The sequence below is a fragment of the Macrobrachium nipponense genome, chromosome 29 (assembly GCF_015104395.2).
Source record: "Macrobrachium nipponense isolate FS-2020 chromosome 29, ASM1510439v2, whole genome shotgun sequence".
Lineage (NCBI taxonomy): Eukaryota > Metazoa > Arthropoda > Malacostraca > Decapoda > Palaemonidae > Macrobrachium > Macrobrachium nipponense.
In genome coordinates this window covers 16,367,988-16,390,892 of record NC_061092.1, presented here as the reverse complement: position 1 = coordinate 16,390,892, position 22,905 = coordinate 16,367,988, and the positions used below count along the sequence as shown (strand labels likewise).

Here is a 22,905-nt window from a genome sequence, read left to right as displayed (position 1 = left end):
CTCCCTGAATCTGCTGATCCGCGAGTCTGCGGGGAAGACTCGCCCTGCTACCGTGTCGATCAGCATACCCAGGTACTTCATCCTCTGCTTGGGCTCGAGATCGGACTTTTCGAAGTTCACAACGATCCCCAGATCGCGACAGAACTCGAGCAGTCGATCCCTGTCCTGTAGCAACTGCGAGCGGAGCTCGCCAGGACTAAACCAATCGTCGAGATACCTCATCAGACGTATCCCGTGCGAATGGGCCCAAGCAGACACCCAGAGTGAACACTCGCATGAACACCTGTGGGGCGGTTGAGAGACCGAAGCAAAGTGCCCTGAACTGGTACACCGTCCCGTCGAGGATGAAGCGGAGGTACTTTCTGGAGGACTGATGAATGGGTATTTGGAAATATGATATTGTTAAGATACAATAAAGTTTTGTACATACTTACCTGGCAGATATATACTTAGCTATAGACTCGGTCGTCCCGACAGAATTTCAAACTCGTGGCACACGCGACAGGTAGGTCAGGTGATCCACCATTCCCGCCGCTGGGTGGCGGGTCTGGAACTATTCCCGTTTTCTAAGCCATAATTTCTCTTCCACCTGCTCCTGAGGGGAGGCTGGGTGGGCCATTAATCGTATATATCTGCCAGGTAAGTATGTACAAAACTTTATTGTATCTTAACAATATCATTTTTGTACAAGTAACTTACCCAGCAGATATATACTTAGCTGATTGGCACCCTTGGTGGCGGGCAAGAGACAGCTCAAAACAAAATAATACTTAAACTAAATACATTAAAAAACAGGGAAAAAACAACCTATGTTCTTGGATAACATAATCCATAGTTCCTACCTTATTGGGCTGAAGACTTCATGACTACTGTCGATGAGTCTGCTTGCCTCAAGAGTTTCAACGAGGAATGAACTATGGTTGAATAACTCTTTGGATCGTGTCAATGGGGGCTAGCCCGCTTACGCGACAGAGCCTATACTGGATCGTACCAATGGGGGCTGACCCACTTACATGGTAGAGCCTTGACCTTTTGTCATATCAATGGAGACTCGCCCTCTTACATGACAGAGTTAAGGTTATTAAACAAATCACAAAGAGCACTGAAGCCAATCCCGATCACCTGACCATGTTAGTTTTGTTACAATCTATGAATTGTAAGAGGGTCCCTATTCCCTCTGACAATTAACAATAAAAACAACCACCAATAAACAGTAAATTAAGCCTTAAAAACTAAATAGGAAGGATTAGCCTCAGCCCCTTCTCCCAGCACTGAATTCGCCGAAACATACGCTCCCAGAGCAAAGCACTTTTCGTACGAAATTTTAACGTCTCTTAGGTAATTCGAGGCGAACACCGAATTACATCTCCAAAATGTCGTCTCTATAAGAGCCTGAAGCGACCATGTTTTGTGAAATGCCATAAGACGTAGCTATGGCTCTCACTTCATGAGCTCTCACTCTGAGAACCTTGAGATGCTCTTCTTCGCACTTAAGGTGAGCTTCCCTTATTACATCTTTTATGAAGTATGTAAGGGCGTTCTTAGAAATCGCTCTTTTCGGATCTCTTACAAGAGCACCAAAGACTTTCTTCTGTACCTTTCAGCAACTTCTTCTTCTCCAGGTAGAACTTGAGTGCCCTGACTGGACACAAAGTCCTTTCTAGTTCTCTCCCTGTTAATGAAGATAGTCCTTTTATCTCAAAGCTTCTTGGCCAAGGCTTTGAGGGATTTTCATTTTTCGCTAGAAAAAATGGTTTAAGGAGCAAATCGCTGAAGCCTTCTTAAACCCCACTTTACCTTCCAAAGCTTGCAACTCGCTAATTCTCTTGGCTGTTGCTAACGCAAAAAGGAATAATGACTTTCTCGTTAAGTCTCTAAACGAAGCTGCGTGAGACGGTACAAATTTTTCCGACATTAGGAACTTGAGGACCACATCCAAGTTCCAGCTAGGCTTCTTGATTACATGTTCTTTCGTGGTCTCAAAAGACCTTATAAGGTCATGAAGATCTTTATTATTCGTCAGATCTATTCCTCTATGTCGAAAAACTGAGGCAGCATACTTCTGTAACCCTTCACTGTTGAAACTGCCAGGTTACAGTCTTTTCTCAAATATAGGAGAAAATCTGCGATTCAGTTCAGAGGTACTGGAGGAGGATATTTTTCTCCCTTACACCATCTTTCTAAACAACTCCCACTTCGACTGATATACTTTAGAAGGAGACTCTTCTGGCTCTTGCAATAGCCTTCGCCACTTCTGTGAAAAAGCCCCCTTGCTCTGACAATAGGACCTTCGACAAGTCTGAAGCGGTCAGACTTAGAGCGGGGAGGGCGGTTTTTGTGAAAAACTGTCGAAGTGGGGTTGTTTGAGAAGATCGTTCTTAGTGGAAGCGATCTTGGAAAATCCCACTAACCACTCCAGCACCTCTGTGAACCAATCGAGAGCCCCCCCCCGGCCAGAAGGGAGCGATGAGGTCATTCTTGTTCCTTCCGAGCAAGCGAACTTCCTCAATACTTCTCTACATCTTGAAAGGGAGGGAAGGCGGGTATGCGTCCAAAGCCCGTCCAATCTAGCAGAAAAGCTGTCTACTGCTACTGCTTGAGGATCCGAGATCGGGGGAGCAATAGGTTTCTAATCTGTGATTCTTGTTGGTCGCGAACAGGTCTAATTGGGCCTTCCCACAGATGCCCAAAGTTGTTCGGCAAATCTGAGGATTGAGAGTCCATCCGTGGGTAGGACTTGTTTCTTTCTGCTTAACGATCTGCCCAGGACATTTTTCTCTCCCTGCACAAACCTTGTGAGGGAGAGAGATCTTCCTTTCCGTGCCCAAATCAGCAGATCCTTTGTGATTCGTACAGGGAAAAGGAATGCGTCCCCCCCTTGTTTCTTTATATAAGCGAGGGCTGTTGTGTTGTCCGAGTGAATCTGAATCCCCAGGGACCTGAGACCTGTTCCCTCGAAATGAACCAAAGCTAGATGAATGGCTGTTAGCTTTCTTTTCTTGTTTATGTGCCAGGACACTTGTTTCTCTTCCCCCAAGTGCCTGCACTTCTTGCGAAACCTAGGGTCGCTCCCCACCCTGAATGCTGAGGCGTCTGCAAACAACGCTAGGCGAGGGTTCGTAAGCGAAGGGAGCTTTCCCTGCTTAGTTTCTGTGGATCTAACCACCAAAGTATATTCTCCTTGATCCCTTTCGAGATTGGAAATGTATCTCCTAGATTGTTGGACTTCCAATCCCACTTCTCCTTCAGATAAAAATTGAAGGGGTCGTAGGGTGAAGTCCTTCCTAAGGAAACGAACTTTGTTCCATCGAGAGAGAGGGCCCAGTAAGCTCCATCCATTCCCTCGCGGAACAATGTTCTTCTTTCCTTAAGAAGACTGACACCTTTTCTAAGCAGCGTTCTCTCCTTTCCGCGAAGGATACGCTAGAAAATCCCGAGAATCCATCTTGAATCCCCAGATAGACAATACTCTGCTGGGGAGTCAGCATGGATTCTCGTGATTTACTAAAAGTCCTAAGGACTTGTCAAACTTTAGAGTAAACTAATAGGTCCTCCAGACATTTTTCTCCGATTGGGCTCTTATTAGCCAATCGTCCAGATTTAACGAGATCCTGATCCCTTCCAGATGTAGCCAATAAGCTACATTCTTCATGATGTCCGTTAAAGACTTGAGGGCAGTCGAAAGTCCGAAGCACATCGCTCGGAACGGAACACTTTTCCCTTGGAACATGAAAAACCTCAGATACTTCCTTGCTGCCGCATGAATTGGACATGGAAATACGCATCTGAAGGTCCAGGGACACCATCCAGTCCCCTGGACGAAGAGCAGATAGAAACAGAGGAAGACGTCTCCATTGAAAATTTCTTCTTCAATACAAAGAAATTCAGGGCACTGACGTCTAGAACCGGTCTCCACCCCCCAGATGCTTTCGGTACCAGGAATAGCCGATTGTAGATCCGGAGACTGGAGATCTTGAACCAGTTCTACCAGCTTCCTTGGAAATCATCTGTTCCACTGCTTGCAACATAGCAAGCTTTCGGACCGGATCCGAGTATCTTGCGGTCAACTCCCTTGGAGTTGTCTGGCAAGGGAGGATTTTCCCTGAAGGGGATCAAGTATCCTTTTTTCAGGATAGAGAGGGACCAGGAGTCCGCTCCCTTCTGCGCCCAGACTTTGGCAAAGTGGGAGTAGGCCTGCGCCTACTTTTGTCTGGAGGACTTCCTGCTCATCTAGACTTCCCGAAGGACCTTCTAGATGGTCTACTCCTTCTCTCTGGTCTGCGACCTCTAAGAGGGGTCTCTAGAAGAGGAGGCACCTCGAAAGGGGCTGAACAAAAGAGGGTCTCTTTTTCTCTATAGGCACTGCCGCCGGCCCTAAACTTCTTGGCTGAGTGCGTGAGGAGATCCTGAGTTGCCTTCTCGTAAGAGATTTAGAAACCTCTCTAACAGTCTCTTGTGGGAAAAAGGTGCGGGTATACGGTGCAAAAAGAAGAGATGTCCTTGCAAAGGTGATACTGCTCTTGCTAAGAAAGAGCTAAAGACCAGATTCTCTTTCTTAATACTCCCGTTCCAAAAAGAGAGGCAACTTCCACAGAACCGTCCATGACCGCTCTGTCCAGGCAAGCCAGGACGCTCGAAAGTTCCTCCATGGAAACAAAGTCAGTGTCCTGAGCTCTCTTCGCTAACGCTCCCAAAGCCCAGTCCATAAAGTTGAAGACTTCTAGGGTTTTAAAGAGGCCCTTTAGAAGGTGGTCTAGCTCACACATTGCCCCACCAAGTCGCCTTAGCAGACAGCAACGACTTCCTCCTAGACGAGTCCACTAAGGAAGCAAAATCCGCATTCTGCGGAAGAAGGCAGACCTAAAACCCCCATAGGTTCTTTGGTCTCGTAGCCACCACCTTCCTGGTTTTCCTGTTAACTTGGAAGGAGGGCAGGAAAAAAAAAACTGTCTTGCCCGCTTCCCTTCTGGAAGTCAACCACTCTGAAAAAGTCTTTAATGCCTTTTTCATACAAAGAGCGCGCATCTTGACGAAGGAAGACGACTTGAGAGCTTTAGTGCTGGACATCAACGATCCTGGTGAAGGAGGGTCCGCAGGAGGATGAAGGGGAGTCTCCGAAACTCCTTTAGCAGTAAAAGAGAAAGTCTCTTGTAGTCAGAAACTGCTACATCTACTGGCTCTTCGTCTTCCGATACCTGTCCAACTGATCCACAGAAGGAGATCGTTTTGGAGTGATCTGGCTCTTCCCGGGAGAAGAACTCCTTTCCCGAGAAGGGGAGCGCGGAACATTAGCACTTCTATACGAAGAGTGAGGCTCCTGCCTGTCGGAAACACTCTTGCGCCTACTAGACTCTTGTTGTCTAGGTTCGTCAGGTTCGTGGCGCTTGCTAGGCTTCCTGGCGTCCTGATTCAGGGCGCTTGAAAAGATCCCCGCGTCCTGATTCCTGACGCTTAACAGGCTCTTGGCGCCCCTAACACTTGACGCCTAACGTACTCCTGGCGTCCTGCCTTCTGGCGTCCTAACTCCTGGCGCCACCCTGACTCCTGGCGCCTGACTCCTGGCGCCCTGATCTGGCGCCCTGACTCATGGCGTCCTGGCTCATAGCGTCCTGATTCCTGCCTTCTAGCAGAATCCTGACGTCCTGAATCCTGTGTTCTAAGAGGGGCTCTTGACGCCCTTTCTTGCGTCTTGCTGCCTCTTTGCGCCTGTCTGGCTCCTGGTCCTGCAGAACCAAGGGATCCTGATACCTAAATCGGTTTTCCGGTTCCTTTGCACCTAAACGATCGAGACTTCTGCTCGATTCGCGGCGTCTCAGAGGGCGCTTCGGGGAAGACAGCCTATAGGGCGAAAGGGCTCTTCTCTCAGGAGAACAACTCCTATCAGACGAGTCTCTCGACGAAGGCGATAAACGCCCTGGAGATCGTGAGGGTTCTCTCCTATACGAAGCGGGGCGCTTAGCGGAACTCTTAACAGGAGCGAGACATCCTTCCTCCTTGTAGAGTCCTTAGCAAAAAGAGCCTTACGAGAGAAGCTAACTGCTCTTGCATATTAACCAAAACTTCTTCGTAGGATCCTGAAGAGAAGGCTCTTGTCTAGTCTTCTTAGGTCCCGAAGGCCAATCCTCGGGAAAACGCTCTGGGCTGGAGTCAGCCGCGTCTCCTTTAGGCGCCTTCCAGGCTCTCTTCAAAGGGCGCGAAAGAGAGGCCGAACCCATCCTCGTTTAGGAGAGGAAGAGCTGAGGACGAAAAAAACACTCCGTTAGGACGCCTTTTCTGCGGCAATCCGAGGCAGCCTGGGACTTAACAACAGGATCTGCCGAAGGGACGCCTGACCGTTGGGGATGTTCTGCATCCTCCCTGCGGCTTTCGACATTCCTCCTCCCCTGGTCCTGGGAGTTTGGAAGCGGTCTAGGCCTAGGAGCAATGAGGAACCGGTCAGACGCCCCCTCCACTGCACTGGGGACACTGCACAAGTCACTATCACCACTCTTACCTTGGTTTAGAGCTCTTAGCTGAGCTTGAAGTTTCTTAATTGAAGCTTTTACATTTCCCTCTGACGAAGAATCTTTGGATTCAGAACAACAGGAGCAGCAGCTGAGGCTAAGGGAAAATTGTTAGAAGGAGAGTTAATTTCTTGTTCTAAGGAGCAAGATCTACTAGATGACCTAGCTGAAGCCTTTCTCACTCTATCTCTCTCAAGCTTCCTAACATATGATGATAATTCCTTCCATTCAAGCTCGTAAGGTTCTCGCATTCAACAACATAAGACAAGAGGTGGTTAATAAAAGAACATTCATTCTCCCTGCATTTAGCGCAAATACTATGAGGATCTAATGCCGATTTAGGCAGCCTAACCTTACAATCTTCCCTACTGCAAACTCTAAACATAGGTGAAGCCTTAGCGTCAGACATCGTGAAAGAGTAGTCAAAACCAAAGTCGAAAAACAGTCCACAATAAGCGTATGCCAAGCCAGAGAAAAAAAACAGAATACGTCACCAAAAAACCAATCCAAATTCTCGGCAAACGAGTTGAAATCCAAGATGGAGGAACGAACAATAGGTGTTGTTCGTTCAACCGACAGAGAAATTATGGCTTAGAAAACGGGAATAGTTCCAGACCCCGCCACCCAGCGGCGGGAATGGTGGATCACCTGACCTACCTGTCGCGTGTGCCGCGAGTTTTGAAATTCTGTCGGGACGACCGAGTCTATAGCTAAGTATATATCTGCTGGGTAAGTTACTTGTACAAAAATCGTTCTCCCTGATGGAGTCGAGCACTGAACGTGCCGTCTCCATCGTGAACCGGGTCTGGCGAACAAACCGGTTCAGAGGAGAGAGATCTATCACCGGGCGCCAGCCTCCCGTAGACTTTTCCACCAGGAAGAGTCGACTGTAAAAGCCCGGTGACTGATCCGTGACGATTTCTACAGCTCTCTTGCTCAGCATGGTCTTGATCTCCTGTCTCAATGCTACGTCCTTCGATGACCCTGGAACGTACGACTGCTGTTGGACCGGGTTGGAGGTGAGGGGTGGCCGAGATTTGAAGGGTAATAGATATCCCTTCCGAAGGACATCTACAATCCAGGTCTCGGCGCCGTAGCGCTGCCAAGTTGCCCAATGGCTGGCCAGGCACCCCCCCACTTCCGGCAGCAGGTGAGGGGGAACGCCGTCCCTAGCGTTTCCCCCCTTTCTTCGACTTCTTCCCAGAGCCTCCACGGGAGGAGGAGGGCTGGGAGGAGGGCTGGTTACGGCTCCCCTTTGTAGAAGTCGAAGAAGACAGAGTCTTTCCCGGGGCTTCGACGCAGCTACCGTCTTAGCCACCGAGGAAGCGCTAGCCGAGCTCTTAGACTTGGCCGCAGTCCGAGGCTGCCCAGAAGCCTTCGAGACTGCCTAGTGAACCAGACGGTCACTGTCGTCAGTGCGCCGTCTGTCCACCGCAGCGTCCACCATCTCTCCTGGGAAGAGAGACGTGGAACTCCGTAAAGGTCCGTTGCGAAGTCCCAACGCCACTTCACGCCCGGCCGCCCTGGAAACCCGAGTAAGGACAGCGTCCCTACGTCGGAGAACCAGGTTGGCCCACAGGTTCACCGTCTGGTGGGCAAGGAAGGAGATGGCTCTTCCCCCAGACTGCAAAAGTCCTCCTAAGGCCGAGTCATCTTCGGGAGAAATTCCACCCCGGAGTTGGCTGCGACCTTAGATACTGTGAGGGACCACAGATCTAACCAGGAGACGGCCTGGAAAGCTGCCATGGCAGTCGATTCCAGGCCAAGTGCCTCTTGCTGCGAGAACCATAGGTTCTCGGACAGGAGCTGCTGCAGAGACACACCCGGAGTCAGCCTGGCTAACTCCGGGTTCACCTGTTTGGGCGGCATCGGGTCCTCAGATGGCACGATAAAAAAAACGCCGCTGTCGCAGCAGAGGAGTGGAAGCAGCTTGCTCGACCTGCCAGACTTGAGAGAACCGTCTTGCCCGGCCCGGAGACAAGCGATTCTACCTGGAGTCCAGCACTGAGTCGGCACAAGCTCGGAACGCGGCAAACCCACCGTCGGTCTGGGTTCCCTCTTCGGGCCCCAGAACGACTCGAGCCGGGACGTGGGCTCGGATGGTGGGAGCGGCGATCCTTCCGCGAGGTCGTTGTGCTGACGAATCAGCGCAATAACCTCGGCAAAGTTCCTCTGGATCTCAGGAGTGACTGCGTCCTGCGGAGTCGGACCATCCAGTCCCTCAAACAGGAGCATCTCCCGAGACCCTCCTCCCTCGAGGGGAGGAACAGCGACAGACCCCCTCTCGGTCTCCTCCAACCACTTTGTGCATACGACTGGCTGGTTCCGAGAACCGTGCCTGGTACGTAGGACGACGTGGTGGGATCCTGAGGGGCGCACCCCTCACGATCACTCCTCAATACTCGCCCCTCCCGGTGGTAACCACCCGAGGAGGTTGAAGGTATGGGAGAGGCAGACCTGACGCTCCCTCCTCGCTCGCTGGCAGAACCAGTGGGCTTGGAAGACTGCAGGCGATCGTCAACCCACGGTGGCGATCGAGCTGCAGGCCTAGTCGAGCCGTCTCGCTGTGGAGAACGGCTGGACCGAGAACAGCGGCCCCGATCTCGTGTGTCAGAGGAGCTGGTGCTGGTTGCCGTACCCGATCGCTCTCTGTGAGAGTGACGGTCAGGCGACCGGCGAGCTCCACTGTCACGGTGAGACCGGTGCGTATCCTCACGGCGCGTCACGTCGCTGGTACCAGCCGTGGCTCGGCGACCGGGCGAACGGGGGGACCTCTTCCCAGCCTCAGCCCGTGGCCGGTCGTCAATGGGGACCGTCACGTCCGCCTGTCCGGAGGGGTAGCCAGCTGCTCGCCGCGAGAGCGAGAGCTGGTCTGGTGATAGTCGCGTGAGCGGCTGTCACCAGTCTTCCGCTCCGTGCCGTGAACCTGACGCTGAGCTGGCTCAGAGGTCTGGTTCCTAGCTGCACGGTCGCTGGTAGGCGACCGTACACTCGGTACCTCTCGCGAACGAGAGGCCGAGACGGATCCTGCTGCCGTGGTCGAACCACTAACAGCAGGTGAGGAAGTGCCGGTATTAGCCGGCACTCCTCTGGTCCCCGTAGTCTTCTTCCTTGCGGAAGAAGAGACGGGTCCTGCCCCCGAAGGAGCAGGGTGACCAGCGGAAGAACCCCCCGTCTCACCAGAGCGAGACGGGCCCTTAGAAGTTCCCGAAGGAGACTTCTTAGGGGGGGGGGAGGCGACCTTCTTCTTCTTAGGCGGGGGGAGCCTTAGAAGAAGCAAGGGGAAGAGGCGGCAGACGACGACGACGACGAAAGAAGTTACAGACGACGACGAAGAAGACGACGACGACACCTTCCTCTCTTCTTCTTCTTCTTCGTCAACCTCCTCAGGACCGATGTCAGACTGTCATCCAGAGCGGAGCCGGGGCTGCTGTTGCCGAAGCAACAGGGCCCGGACGCACCTGTCCGAACAGATCAGCATCGGGAGCAGCGGAGCCAGGAACAGGAACAACGTCAGCAGGTGCAGGCATCACAGGAACAGCAGTGGAGACGGCAGGAGCAGTACAGGAACGGCAGCAGTGGTCGGCAACGTCACGTCCGTGAACAGCGGCTGGGCAGTACGGCAGGTACGGCAGGCTGTACAGGCGGTCCAGATGGACGGACCAGCGGCACAGACATCCTTGGTATGGTACTGGTGGGAGGTCCAGGGGCGAGCTCTTCGGGCACACGAGATTAAGTTCCGGGTCGCGGCAGCACGGTAAACCCAGGCGGCGGCATCACCGATCCCCCGTGGTAACGGCGACTGGCCCCTGCACCGATGTAGTTGGTGTGACAGAGACCGCGTGCGGGGTGTACACCAGGTGAGGAGGTGAAGCATAGCCAGGCGTTGTAAGGGTCGTGGTGGTGGTCGTAACCGTAGCATGCGTGACCGCCACAGAGCCAGCGAGATGGTAGAGCAGCCCCTGGACACTCGGCACGCCCTGCAGCCCCAACGATGCCCACCCACCTGTCCGAGGTCGTCCTTCGCGGCAACCGCACCTGAGGGGGAAGCAAAAGTCGGGTGATTAGCAGGATCCTCTACCCGCTCGCGCGAAGACGAACGGATAGAGGACCCAGAGTACAACTCGACATCGGGGTATCTAGCGCCCTCCTCCACACTCGACAGGTCGGGTGAGGAAAATAGGACTAGAACCCCCCCTGAAGGGGAAGGCGCCAAACGTGGGAGCTGAGCGGGCGGCAGGAAAGAAGACGAAGTGTCCGTAACCAAAGGAGTCGCGGGAGAGCTTTCCGACGACTCCTTTGCAGGCCTTCGCTTCTTCCTGCCCTCGTACAAAGTCCACTGCGCCTCCGACCAATTAGAACATACTTCACAGGGCTCGGCTCGGGTGCATTCGCGCCCCCGACACCGAGCGCACAAAATATGTGGGTCAATTTCCGGGAATGAGCGGAACTTTCCGCATTTACGCCCTTCGGTACCCGGGCATAGTCTCCGTGGGGTAGCGAGGCGTGGAGATTCCATTATTGATCAATTCAAAATTGAAGAAATAAGAGAGGAAATGATTGTACTTACAAATGTTCACACACAAACACAACCAAATACTCATGAAAGCAAACGACGAGAAGCGGGCAGAGAGCGTCGAACACACACGTCCACTCGCTGTGAGGCCGAAAGCAAAAGTGATTTGTTTACCTCCCAGTCGCGCGCGCGCGCCTGTCGGACAAGCAGTTAACTACCGAACCCCTTGTTCGAAAGCTTACGACCTATCCAGCTGCCGCTAGTACCTTCCTATTGTAAAAGGACCGAAGGTTTGTATGCCGTGTCGGAACAAATGGATGTTACAGAAATGCCTACCAAGCCTACAGTATCTCTGATCCTTACTATGCATTCACCCTGATTACTACCTATAGTAACCTTATTCTATAATCGAACACTTAGCTAAGTCGGTACTAGGGTAAAAAATCACGGACGATCCACCATCATCACGCTGGACGGGTCTTATTTACTTGATATTTAATTGGTGAAACAAGAATACAATTACAACTCTAAGCATACCATTCAAAAGACTGAAGTTTCGTCAACATAATGTGATATATGAAAGCCCCATATGAACTAAAATAAGCATGTGACACTCTTCGTAAAATATGTTTTCAAGGCAGTTTTGAAATCCAATATGGCGGCTATTGTGTGGATGGACAGGTCTGTTCATGGATGGAAACCATCTTTCCCAGCCTTCCCAGCACTCATTTGAACAATGTTAGTGTATATATGTAATATTTATTGATCTTACTCAAGATTGCAGTTGTAATCAGCACAATAAAACAACATTTTGTTGCCTATATTAGTGAAAGTATGAAACTTGTTATTCCCGGGGTCATGGTTTGAACTGAATTAATTTTTACCTTGTAATCAGTGGTTTTTATCCTTACTGCCATCACAACTGAAACTCCACAGTGCTAATTTGATTGTTATTATACACATTTTGGTCTCAATTCACTCCACATTGCACTTTACCGAAGTTGCTGTTCCTGGTTCCTGAGCGCGCGCCACAAACACAGTTACGAACAGCAGACAACGACACTGCAAAGCTTTATTCCCTAAATTGTTTACTTTACTCGTTATTAGTTCAACTTTACATTGTTATTTAAAAATGTTAATTTAATTCATGTCTATTATTCCTTTTTTGCAACCAAATTACCCCGAAAAATTACAGATATTTCTAAAGTAGATACAATCCAATGTTTCTAACCTTGTCGTACATTTGGCTGCCGAAAACCATAGAGGAACAGACTACGGATAAGTGGATTATAATTTTTTTTTTTTTTGCTAGCACTTTTCATTGATTTAAGTCTATATTAGTATTTTGATTGTTTTAATAACTGTATGCCAGAAATAAATGTAACCTTAATGTTTGCATGGTAAGAATGGCAAAATCATCGTTGCCACATTAGTGGAGCTTCACATATATGCCGATGCATTATTATAAACTGTTTCCATGAATTCTAGTTGTCATAGTAATGCAATAATGATAAAATTGCTTTAATATTTATGTATATATACTTCCAATACATAGCCTAATTTCTCCAATTTCCACGTTTTGTGTATAGTCTTATACCCAGTTTGGAGGATGAACACATACCGATTGACAACAGAGAGAGAGAGAGAGAAAGGAAGGCGAAGGAAAGAAGAAGGAAAGGGGTGGCGGTGGAAGGGGGGGGGAGGGTAGGTGGAGCTTTTTACGCGTGTTTGTATCCATTTCTGGATAATGAAGTTTTTGTCTCTTGGTACAAGGACAAGTGTCGTTATTCTTTACGATTAGTGATTCACGATACCCTTATAAATTATGGCACTGGGTGTAATGCACTATAGCATAATCTCGTTCTGATACGAGTGTTCGTTACAGAAATATTGCCAAAAAACGTGCTTGCACTGTCTCTGAAACCCACAGTAGATATGCTGCTTAGTTGTCAATCAAGTTTTTTGTAATCAAGTATTTTTTACAAGCTAGCTATCGTATAAATTTGTATTTTTCTCATTCAAAACATATGCCCCTCAATGCTAACTTTCCTCTTTTAACGACTTTCTGGTCATTGCAAATTCGGCCCCATAATTTCTTATGGTGCGAAAACAGACAGAGGCCCAGGGACCGAAAGTGATTGCGTCACACTACGGCGGTAATCCGGCAGTAAAACATCTTCATATATCCAAAAAGTAAATAATAAAGATATATATGCACATTACGATTATAACAATTACATGAATAGCTGATAACAATCTGCATGAATAACTGGTAAACTGTTCTGCAAGAAAGTTGAGTATAGCAATTATTTACAATAGGTATGAAAGTCAAGATGTTGTGACGTCATAATACAGGACTTAAAAGAATGTTCTAATTCCAAAAAATAATTACTTAAATTTGAGTCAGAATCGAGTTACTTTTTCAATAACGAATATTTTCAAATTAATAATCATAAATATGTAAAATACTGATGTTTTACTATTTATTTAAAAAATTACCTAGTGCACGCTTCGTCGTCGTCTTCTACCATTTGTTTACTTAAAAACGTCGTGGTAAGGGACCGTGTTCCGATTGTTGTGATGAAAGTGCCCCAGCGTCTGTGGGTACAAGTGGTGTGCGGATTTATCACAGGAAATTGGAAGTTTGTTAACACAAGCAACTCCGTAAACATCAAGATGGCGTCACACTTCTAAATAAATGAAGCGCAAGTAAAAATTTCGAAAGTGTTTTGGTGAGATTTGCACTATCGTGGACACCCTTTTCACTACCCTCTGTTTAATGCTTTAAATTTGGCCCTAATTTCTAACTGGAGAAAATACTTACTTTGAAAGGAGAGTAGAGGTCTTTAGCTCCGTTTCTCACCAACAAGAAGTCGCGACTGATGCCCATCTCCGGTGTCAGGACGCGTTATAAGTACTTTTCCGGAGGGTGGCATGCTATGATCATCGTTGAGTTGATCCAGGCCATGCGGTGTTTTACCCTACCTACTAGGTAGGTAGGGTAGAATATCACGACAGGCCAACCCTCATCACGGTGGACGGGTCTTATTCACTCGATATTTAATTGGTGAAACATGAATACAATTGCAACTCTAAGCATACCATTTAAAAGACTGAAGTTTCGTCAACATATTGTGATATATGAAAGCCCCATACGAATTAAAATAAGCATGTGAGCTCTTCGTAAAATATGTTTTCAAGGCAGTTTTGAAATCCAATATGGCGGCTACGTTTTGCATGGACGGTTCTCATCAGTGACGGCCACCATCTTTCCCCAGCCTTCCCAGCACTCATTTGAACAATGTTAGCGTATGTATGTAACGTTTATTGATCTTACTCAAGATTGCAGTTGTAATCAGCACAATAAAACAACATTTTGTTGCCTATATTAGTGAAAGTATGAAACTTGTTATTCCCGGGGTTATGGTTGGAACTGAATTCATTCTTACCTTGTAATCAGTGGTTTTATCCTTACTGCCATCACAACTGAAACTCCACAGTGCTTATTTGATTGTAATTATACACATTTTGGTCTTAATTCACTCCACAGTGCACTCGAACCACATTGCTGTTCGTGTTTCCTAAGCACTCACTCCGTAAACAAAGTTACGAGCAGCAGACGACAACACTGATTATGAGATGCAAAGCTTTATTCCCTTAATTGTTTACTTTACTCAATATTTAGTTTAACTCTACTTCAAAATGTTTATTTAATTCATGTCCATTATCCCTTTTTTGCAACCAAATTAACCCCCCAAATTACAAATGTTTCGGATGTATACTTACGAGCAGACGACGTGAGGAAAAATGGCTCATCGTTGCCAATCTAGTGGAGCGTCACACATACGCCGATGCATTTACAAACTGTTTCGATGAATTCTAGTTGTCATAGTAATGCAGTAATGATAAAATTGCTCTAATATGTATATATACTACAAATAGATACGCTAATTTCACTTATTTCCCCGGTTTGTGTTAAGTCCGTTTATACCTAGTTTTGGAGGGTAAACAAACAATCCACCAATTGACAACACTGATAAACAATTGAAGAGCGCAAAACGCCGCAAAGAATGCCGTAGTCCCCTTGAATAAGTACGAATAAGTGCTGGTAAGAGGTGGGTTTACGATTGTTGTGATGAAAGTGCCCCAGCGTCTATGGGTACAAGTGGTGTGCAGATTTAGCACATGAAATGGGAAGTTTGTTGACACAAGCGACTCCGTAAACATCAAGATAGCGTCAATCTTCGAAACATTTTTAGTTGTAAGTAAAAATTTCTAAAGCGTTTTGGTGAGATTTCCACTGCAGTAGGCCACCCTTTTCAGTACCCTCTGTTTAAATCTTAAAATTTGGCCTTAATTTCTAACTTTGGAGAAAATACTTACTTCGAAAGGAGAGTAGAGGTCTTTAGCTCCGTTTTTCACCAACAAGAAGTCGCGACTGATGCCCATCTCCGGTGTCAGGACGCGTTATAATGTACTTTTTCGGAGGGTGGCTAGGTGTTGATTGTAGGTGGCCTGCTTGGCTTGCTGTGATATTCTACCCTAGTATCTTAGCTACCTAGGTAGTTCCAAAAGAAACAATTGTCCATTCAGTTGCCCTATGGGATAGCCTGGCCTCTCTTAATGCAAAAGAAAAAGCAAAAGAAAAAAACGCATACCCAAAAGTCTAGCTCATAGAGGTTTAAACAAATTAGGTAGCTAAGTACCAAAAGTTTGGTTAGGTTGGCTGCGTATCGTCAACTTGCATGTCCGAAAAAAAAAGTACGGTAACTCACTGTCAGCTACCAAATCTAAGCCAGTGATTGGACAGTTTTCGCTATTACCTGGTTCAATCTCTGTGTTTTCATATAACTAGTTAATTTCATGGAGGTATTTTCCTAAACTCCTTGGTTTTGGCCTGATCGACATTGGCCAAGCAGACCACAACATTTCTCAATCTGAAGCTAAACCACCACTTAGGTAATTGCCTGCTATACTAGGTACCATAAATGAATCTACTTTTTACTAACCTGCGAACTCTTCCTATAATGTTCGGGTCTTGAATACTTCAAGCTAGTAGCAATTACTTTTATACATATTCGGAAAAATTGGGTAGAGTAGAGACTTCCCCTAAAACAGGAAGTACAGAGCCATGGCTATGTACTTTTGTTTTTGTTTTGAATGTTCACCTAATGGTCGTTAGATGGCAGGGTTTAAGAAACTGCATTGGATACATTTTATTCATGGCAAAGAAAGCATAATTTTGACTTGAAAATTGTCGTAAATGTTTTATATTGTTTATATTTCTCAAGATATATCAAATAATGTGCACATATTGTATATTTTGATCATGCGCAAATCATCGTTCACTTAAAATTAAAGCCTTGTGGGAGATCACAAGAGTACATCGTCTGCAGCAAAACAAAACATCCGAATGTGTTTATCAAACTTCGTTCTAATAATACTTCCCAGTACCTTTGAGGAAATTATCGTTAACTTGCAAAATATAAATATAAATTGTTTTAATACATATCTTTACTTAAAAATAGATACTATATTCTCGCTAGTTATGGTTTAAACTTTTTTTACTAATATGAAAAATACATTCGAAGACAGATTTTCAAGTGACAGGCAGAATTACCAATCCCTTACAACAATAACATTCGATTTTACACTTAAATTACCCATCAGTTTGCGATTATATTATAACATAATTATATTTATGTAGTTATATTACGAAAATAAGTATATATAGTCACAAATTTAATGAATAATAAATTGTAATAACTTGAATTCCATACATTAGGTTGGTTGCCCTAATAGCAAATATCCCGTGACCGATCTTATTTCAGTTCTTGTCAAACCGTGGTAGTCGCAGCTAAAATATAGAATGTCGCAAGCCATGACACTTACAACGCTTCCAGAGGACATCGATCGAGGTAAGGCGAGCTATAGATAACTGTTAAATGAATAAACAACCATGTGTAATTCATGATAAATGAAACTAAGGTAAGTGAAACTAAATCATAGAACCCAGTATAACCTAGACCAGAATGGTAGCCCATTGCTCTGTTTAAACTAGGTATTAGCTAATTGATAATATAATAATAATAATAGGTATTGTGCATTACCTTAAGCATAGCAATAGCGAAATAAGTGACGTTAAGAAATTTAAGTTTTTGTCAAGAGATTTCAGTTCCCTAGGATAACCCATTGTGGTTTGGGTGCCTCGACACAGATAGGTAGATTTACCTAATGCATACCGTGAAATGAAAGTAAGACAGGTAGAGAATTGTTCTTATAACTATATTTGTGAGAGAACTGCATGAACTTAGGTTATAATTAATCTATGTCTTTTGAAAGACAGGTGCCTGTTGATGATTGACTTCTTATGTGAGCAAGTTTTATGTTCTGCAGTGTGATCATGGCCTAGGATTGCTGTATGATAATATTACTTTAAAACCTTTAAATGCAGTAAGACAATCAAATATATTTATTTACATGTTTCATAATCATGTTTTTGGTAATCTGGACATTTACTTTTGTCATGGATGTTTGGTTAACCCATTGCAACTTGCTTTAGGATTATGTCTAACAATATTGGAGGACCAAAGTGAGAACTTGGGTTTTTGGTTAAAAGAATGAAAAATGAGAGAATTAAATACATCAGAACATAACCTTCCATAACCATTGCCTCATGCTTGACTGGTTGGGGGAAAGTGTTCTCTCTTCTACTGCAAGATCAAACTAGGATTAGATTAATCAAGTGATGTCTTGGTCAGAATATAAAATGCTGATTTTATATATATATATATATATTATATATATATATATATATATAAAATAGATAGACTTTCAATGTGAAAGATAGACTCTGTCTATCTTTCACATTGAAGACATGATGACATCATGGCACACATGCATTTGTGCCGTGGTATTGTGGAAAACATTTGGTCAGCAGTGATATGAAGGTGCAAAATTATTGTAGAAAAGCAATCTCTATATCATGGTTATTATTTACATCAATTTTGACCTAATAAAAAAATGAAAAGTCTTCAATGTGATTAAAATGGAGTATTAACATATTTACCCTGCCCAATTATTAGGTTACTTGAAGGACTGCTTTTCAAAGAACAGTTACTGTGCCTATTGCTGCACCAGTATATCTTGTTTTGCAATGTATAAAAATATTTGATTTCCAAAATTAAAAGATAAGTATAATTTAAGAATCATATATATTTAGAGATTTTCATTTTTTGCCCAAATTTTATTAACCATGTTAAAGTATGACACATGAATATCACATTCAACATAGACAGTACAGTGTTCATTTATGCGTTATCCAGTCAAAATAAAATGCTGATGCCAAGGCTACAAAAAATTTAGATGACGCTTTCGGGCTATTAGAATTTCACATTGTTTTTTGGGAAAATAGAGATTTACTCTGTGTTTTTTCAATTGGTTTACCCAGAAAATGCTGATTAGTCAAAAACCCTTTAGGCCAAACTTATCCACATAGTCCCAATTGTAAGCAGAAAAGTAAAGGTAAGGCTAATGCCAGTTCATTGAATTTACCAACAGACTTCTAAATACAGTAGTAGTTCAGTTGGTTGAAGGAACATATTCTATATATATATATACATTATATATATATATATATATATATATATATATATATATATATATATATATATATATATATCTATATATATGTATATAATTTTTTTTTTTTTTTTATAGCTCAACTGAGCCACAGGAACTTTTGAAAATGTCTTCACAAATGTATCTTAGAGTTATTTTTAAAAAATTATTTGAGCCAAACTAAACCCCAGAAACTATGGGAACCATCTTCCCATTTCTTGGAGATAGTATTAAGGATGAAATTAAAGATGGCCTGTCTATTTAGAAGCAGTAAATATACATAGATGAAAAATTACCATACCATATTCTAGAAAATTATGAACCAAAAGGATGAATAAAATATGTCTTTTTGATGAACCAAATGATGGGCTGATACGGAAGCATGCAAAAATAAGCATGAATGATGTTGCTATTAATACTGGTCTTGGATTGATTCTGCCATTAATTTATGGACACGAAATATTTACATTGGGTACCTGTGATAACTAAGAATTGAGCTTCAATCTGTAACTCAGTAATCTGAATGAGAAAAGGAATTTTTAGATTGTCTTGTTACATATTAGTTGTGATATTGCTCTGGACCTTCATTTCCAGACCTTGCTGGTTGAAAGTTGGATTAGGCCCACAGACACTTAAAGTCACTGACTGGTATTGAAACCAGAAATGAACAATTTTTCAGTTATTACAGAGACCCTCAAAGATGGCTTTTATCATAGTCTTCCAGATTGAATTAAAATATTTGAAAATTGAATATACTCATCTCATAAGTGATGACATACAATTATTCAACTATTCTGTTTACTCTAGGTTTCCCTATCAGGTGTCATCTTTGCCATGAGTGCTCCATAAAACTGTTATTCTTATTTTCATGTACACATTTATAATGATATTCATGGAAATCCACTGTGTGTTTGATATGTGTCAAATCCTGAATACAATTTATCTCAATACTCAACAGGAAGAATACTGTACTGTGTTTACTTGCAGTACTTAATAACTTAAGATAGTCATCAGAGCAGTGATATCAGGTTCACTGGCAAAAACTAGAAGAGGAGAAATCATTTGTGCTAACCATTAAGGAAAAACTGTTCTCCCACCAAGTGCCAGAATCTCGATTAGTTTTTCTTGTGCTTAACTGCAAAGGCTAAGTAATCACTGTGTAAGGGCTTGTATACTGACAGAGGGCCAATATGAATAGAATATACATGAAGATAGATTCCATTTTGATACAAATACTGTTCCCCAATTTTAGAAAAGTGTTAAGGAGACTTGACAACTTTTATGAGAAACTTTGCAGTAACCAGAAAATACTGGATGCTATCAAGGTAGCTATTCCATGGAGTATAAAAAAAAAAGCTGAGAAGATTGGAAACTGTCATAAAGATGTACTAATTGAGCATACACAAGATACCATTACTTTTACTTTTAAACCAGTGCAGGCATTTTAATAAATCGGCAGGTTTGTGAATCTGTAAAATTATTGATATAACTGAACAATTTTAATTATTTGAGATGTGTATATATGTCGATAGTTATGAATAAAATGGATTTTAACAAGAATTATAAAACTGGCATTTCTTGATTTTTTTTAATGACCACTGAAGTTGTGACCCGCATGATTCATATTAATTAGTCCTCCTAGAGGAGTCTTTGGTATGGAGTGTTGTTAATTACAAAGTGACAGAACAACAAACATAGAGCGTCAAGGAAGAAAGGCATTAATTATATGTTCCAGCAAAATATGAATGTCAGCACATGTCAGCCCTTGAAGGTGAATTAAAATCAAACATTGTCTTAAAAGAAAATCTGTGCTACTCTTTAAGATTAACTCCCTTTATGTAAATTTCTGTATTGGAGGAAATCTGATACTCTCAAGGTTAATCCTTTTACTAAATTTCTTTATTTAACCATAGCAGACATTCAGATAAACTTGTGTACAAAAGTGTTTTTTGGTACAATTTCTCAACTGTAAGAATATGGAATATCTTAACTTTGGCTGTTTATAGGCTGGAAAGTGTTGCACTGTCTCTATTGTTCTGACACAGTTTTCAATGTCTGTTCACAGTTAAGCCAAGGGCTTGATTAACATCTTGTTGAGCCACTTCCTGTGAAGATGTAAATGATGTAGTGACTTACTTCAAGATAGATTCAACGAAAAGCCAGTGACTGTTTCACCATGAACATATTTACCTTTTTTAGTACAGTATAGTGAATTGTTCTTCATCATACAGTTCCTGGCTGACACTCTCGTTTTTTTATATTTAGAGAAAGTATGCATAAGATCACAGGTCAGTACAAATGGCATAAATAAAATGATAAATGGAACTACAGTGCCTTGTAAAAATGGCTTGGCTCACAATTTATTGAACGAGAGTATAATAAGAATAATGCTTCTCGACCACTCCGATTGACTCTGACAGAATTGTATAGTTAAAAAGGACTCTTGGAAAATATATTTTTACTTTACAAAGCATTTAGCAGCTCTTTGCAACACAGGAGCTTTTTGCTACTCAGTTACTACAATTAATTAATCATCCAGTACAAGTGAATTAAGGAATCACAAGACTTCACCAGTAATTCAGAAGGAAAATAATTTTTAATCTGCCAGTAAAAAGTACAAAAATCAACTAAAATGTGACTCAGCTTCCATGTGAAACAATTATCTTGAAAGCAGGTTGAAATGTGGCGTTCTTCCACTAGTTCTATTTGATTTACCGTACAAATTCTTTGGTGGTTCCTTGCCACACTCAGGAGCTGGTTAATAGCTAACAAGAAAAACCATCACAAGTGCAAAGGCAATTACTTCAATTGTATTCCGCAGTTCCTTATCACACTGGAGCTAATTGCTGTTCGTTAAATGGAAAAATCAGCCTGTTGCAACACTATTTTATAGTACTCAGTACTCAGCTTGTACACACACACACACACATACTGATGACAGGCAAAGTTTAGAATTAGCCTTTAGTCCTGTGCATATGTGGTTTTTAAGAATCTCCTGATTCGCAGATACTAATGATAAACTGAGAGCATAAAGTTGGAATGTAAGAATCCCGAATCATATTGGAAAACTGGAAGTGGTCACGAATGCATTCAAAAACTAGCTACAGACTGCAAATCAGGATGCAATGGAATGGGAAAAGTGAGATTGGATGGGAATAATGTGCATATATTGATTCAGGACCAGCAGATGATGTTGGTAGAGAAGAAGTAGGCATGCCCTTAAATCAAAATACAGAAAAGATACTTTACTGATTGGGGCCAGATTACTGCCTGCAACATGTAAAACTGCTGTTTGGTTACAATTTGATTTTGATATGCACTAATTATGAATATCCTAAAGAGATAAACGATGAATTTTTATGGACCAGCAATGTTGTAAATTAAACACCAGAAAAGGAAATTAGATTTTTTTGTTGATGGTCACGTGATTCGTTAAAGGGTAGGAAGGCTTGGGATGCAATTTGTTAATTGTGGGGCTGCAGATAATCTCACAAGTGTAGATATTTCTTTAAAACTCAAGGTCATCCACAACACCAAAAATAATATTCTTGGATCAAGGTACTTTAACCAAATAAAAGTTTATGCATTTTTACATGTGCTTAATAACACTAATCCGAAGGTCGTATGCCCACTGTACACATTCAAAGGGTATTAATCTCATGCTGCCATATATTCCTAATATTAATTTCTAAACATGAATAACTATTATTGAAAAGCTGTCTCAATTAGCTATGAAAGAAAATGAACAATTCACAGTTTAACTGTACAGTATTTGCAAGTTGCTTGAGATTATCTCATTAGCCTGTTAATCCATGTAAAGTGTAAATGATAAACAAACACTTTGACAAGTTCTGTAGCCCGACACACTCGTGAATTACGAATAAAAAAAGCATTAAAAGATTATGTATTCCTCTTGTATGATAGTAATGCCAACGATAAGTAGTAAAAAGTGGTAATTGAGATGGCTGTGTAAATACGTAAATGTTTTCGAGTGATCTTTATCGGGAAATCGAACTATAAGCGACTGATGTATTCGTGGATCTCTCTCTCTCTCTCTCTCGTTTTGTTTTGACTTTTCTATAGACGCGACTCGCACTGAATGACGAATTACCCAACCGATGATCTCAGGGCCCCTGTTTTCATTCTCTGTTCATTAACTTAAAAGCAAAAAGTATTAATCGAATTAATTTTGAATTGTATATGATATATTTGGTCAGTGTACGGATAGACCAACACACCAAATTTGCGTGTTTGTTTTATGTTTGT

The 22,905-nt window shown here is 43.4% G+C and overlaps 2 protein-coding genes across 4 annotated transcripts in view; one reads left to right on the top strand and one right to left on the bottom strand.

The window, feature by feature from the left end:
- Window positions 1-16,179, bottom strand: part of LOC135206161 (uncharacterized) — a 102,029-nt gene extending 85,850 nt beyond the window's left edge. For 2 of the 3 annotated variants that reach the window (XM_064237439.1, XM_064237441.1), the window contains exon 1: window positions 16,029-16,179. The gene's annotated coding sequence lies outside the window, so the exon portion shown is untranslated. Of the gene's footprint in view, window positions 1-15,842; window positions 15,979-16,028 lie in introns of those variants that run through there. The other variant, XM_064237440.1, reaches the window with a different exon arrangement.
- Window positions 16,180-16,781: 602 nt separating this feature from the next.
- LOC135206160 (V-type proton ATPase subunit H-like) overlaps window positions 16,782-22,905 on the top strand; it is a 22,358-nt gene continuing 16,234 nt past the window's right edge. The window contains exon 1 of the mRNA XM_064237436.1: window positions 16,782-16,937. Within this exon, the coding sequence (XP_064093506.1) occupies window positions 16,889-16,937 (49 nt within the window). The 5' untranslated portion in view covers window positions 16,782-16,888. The remainder of the gene's footprint in view (window positions 16,938-22,905) is intronic.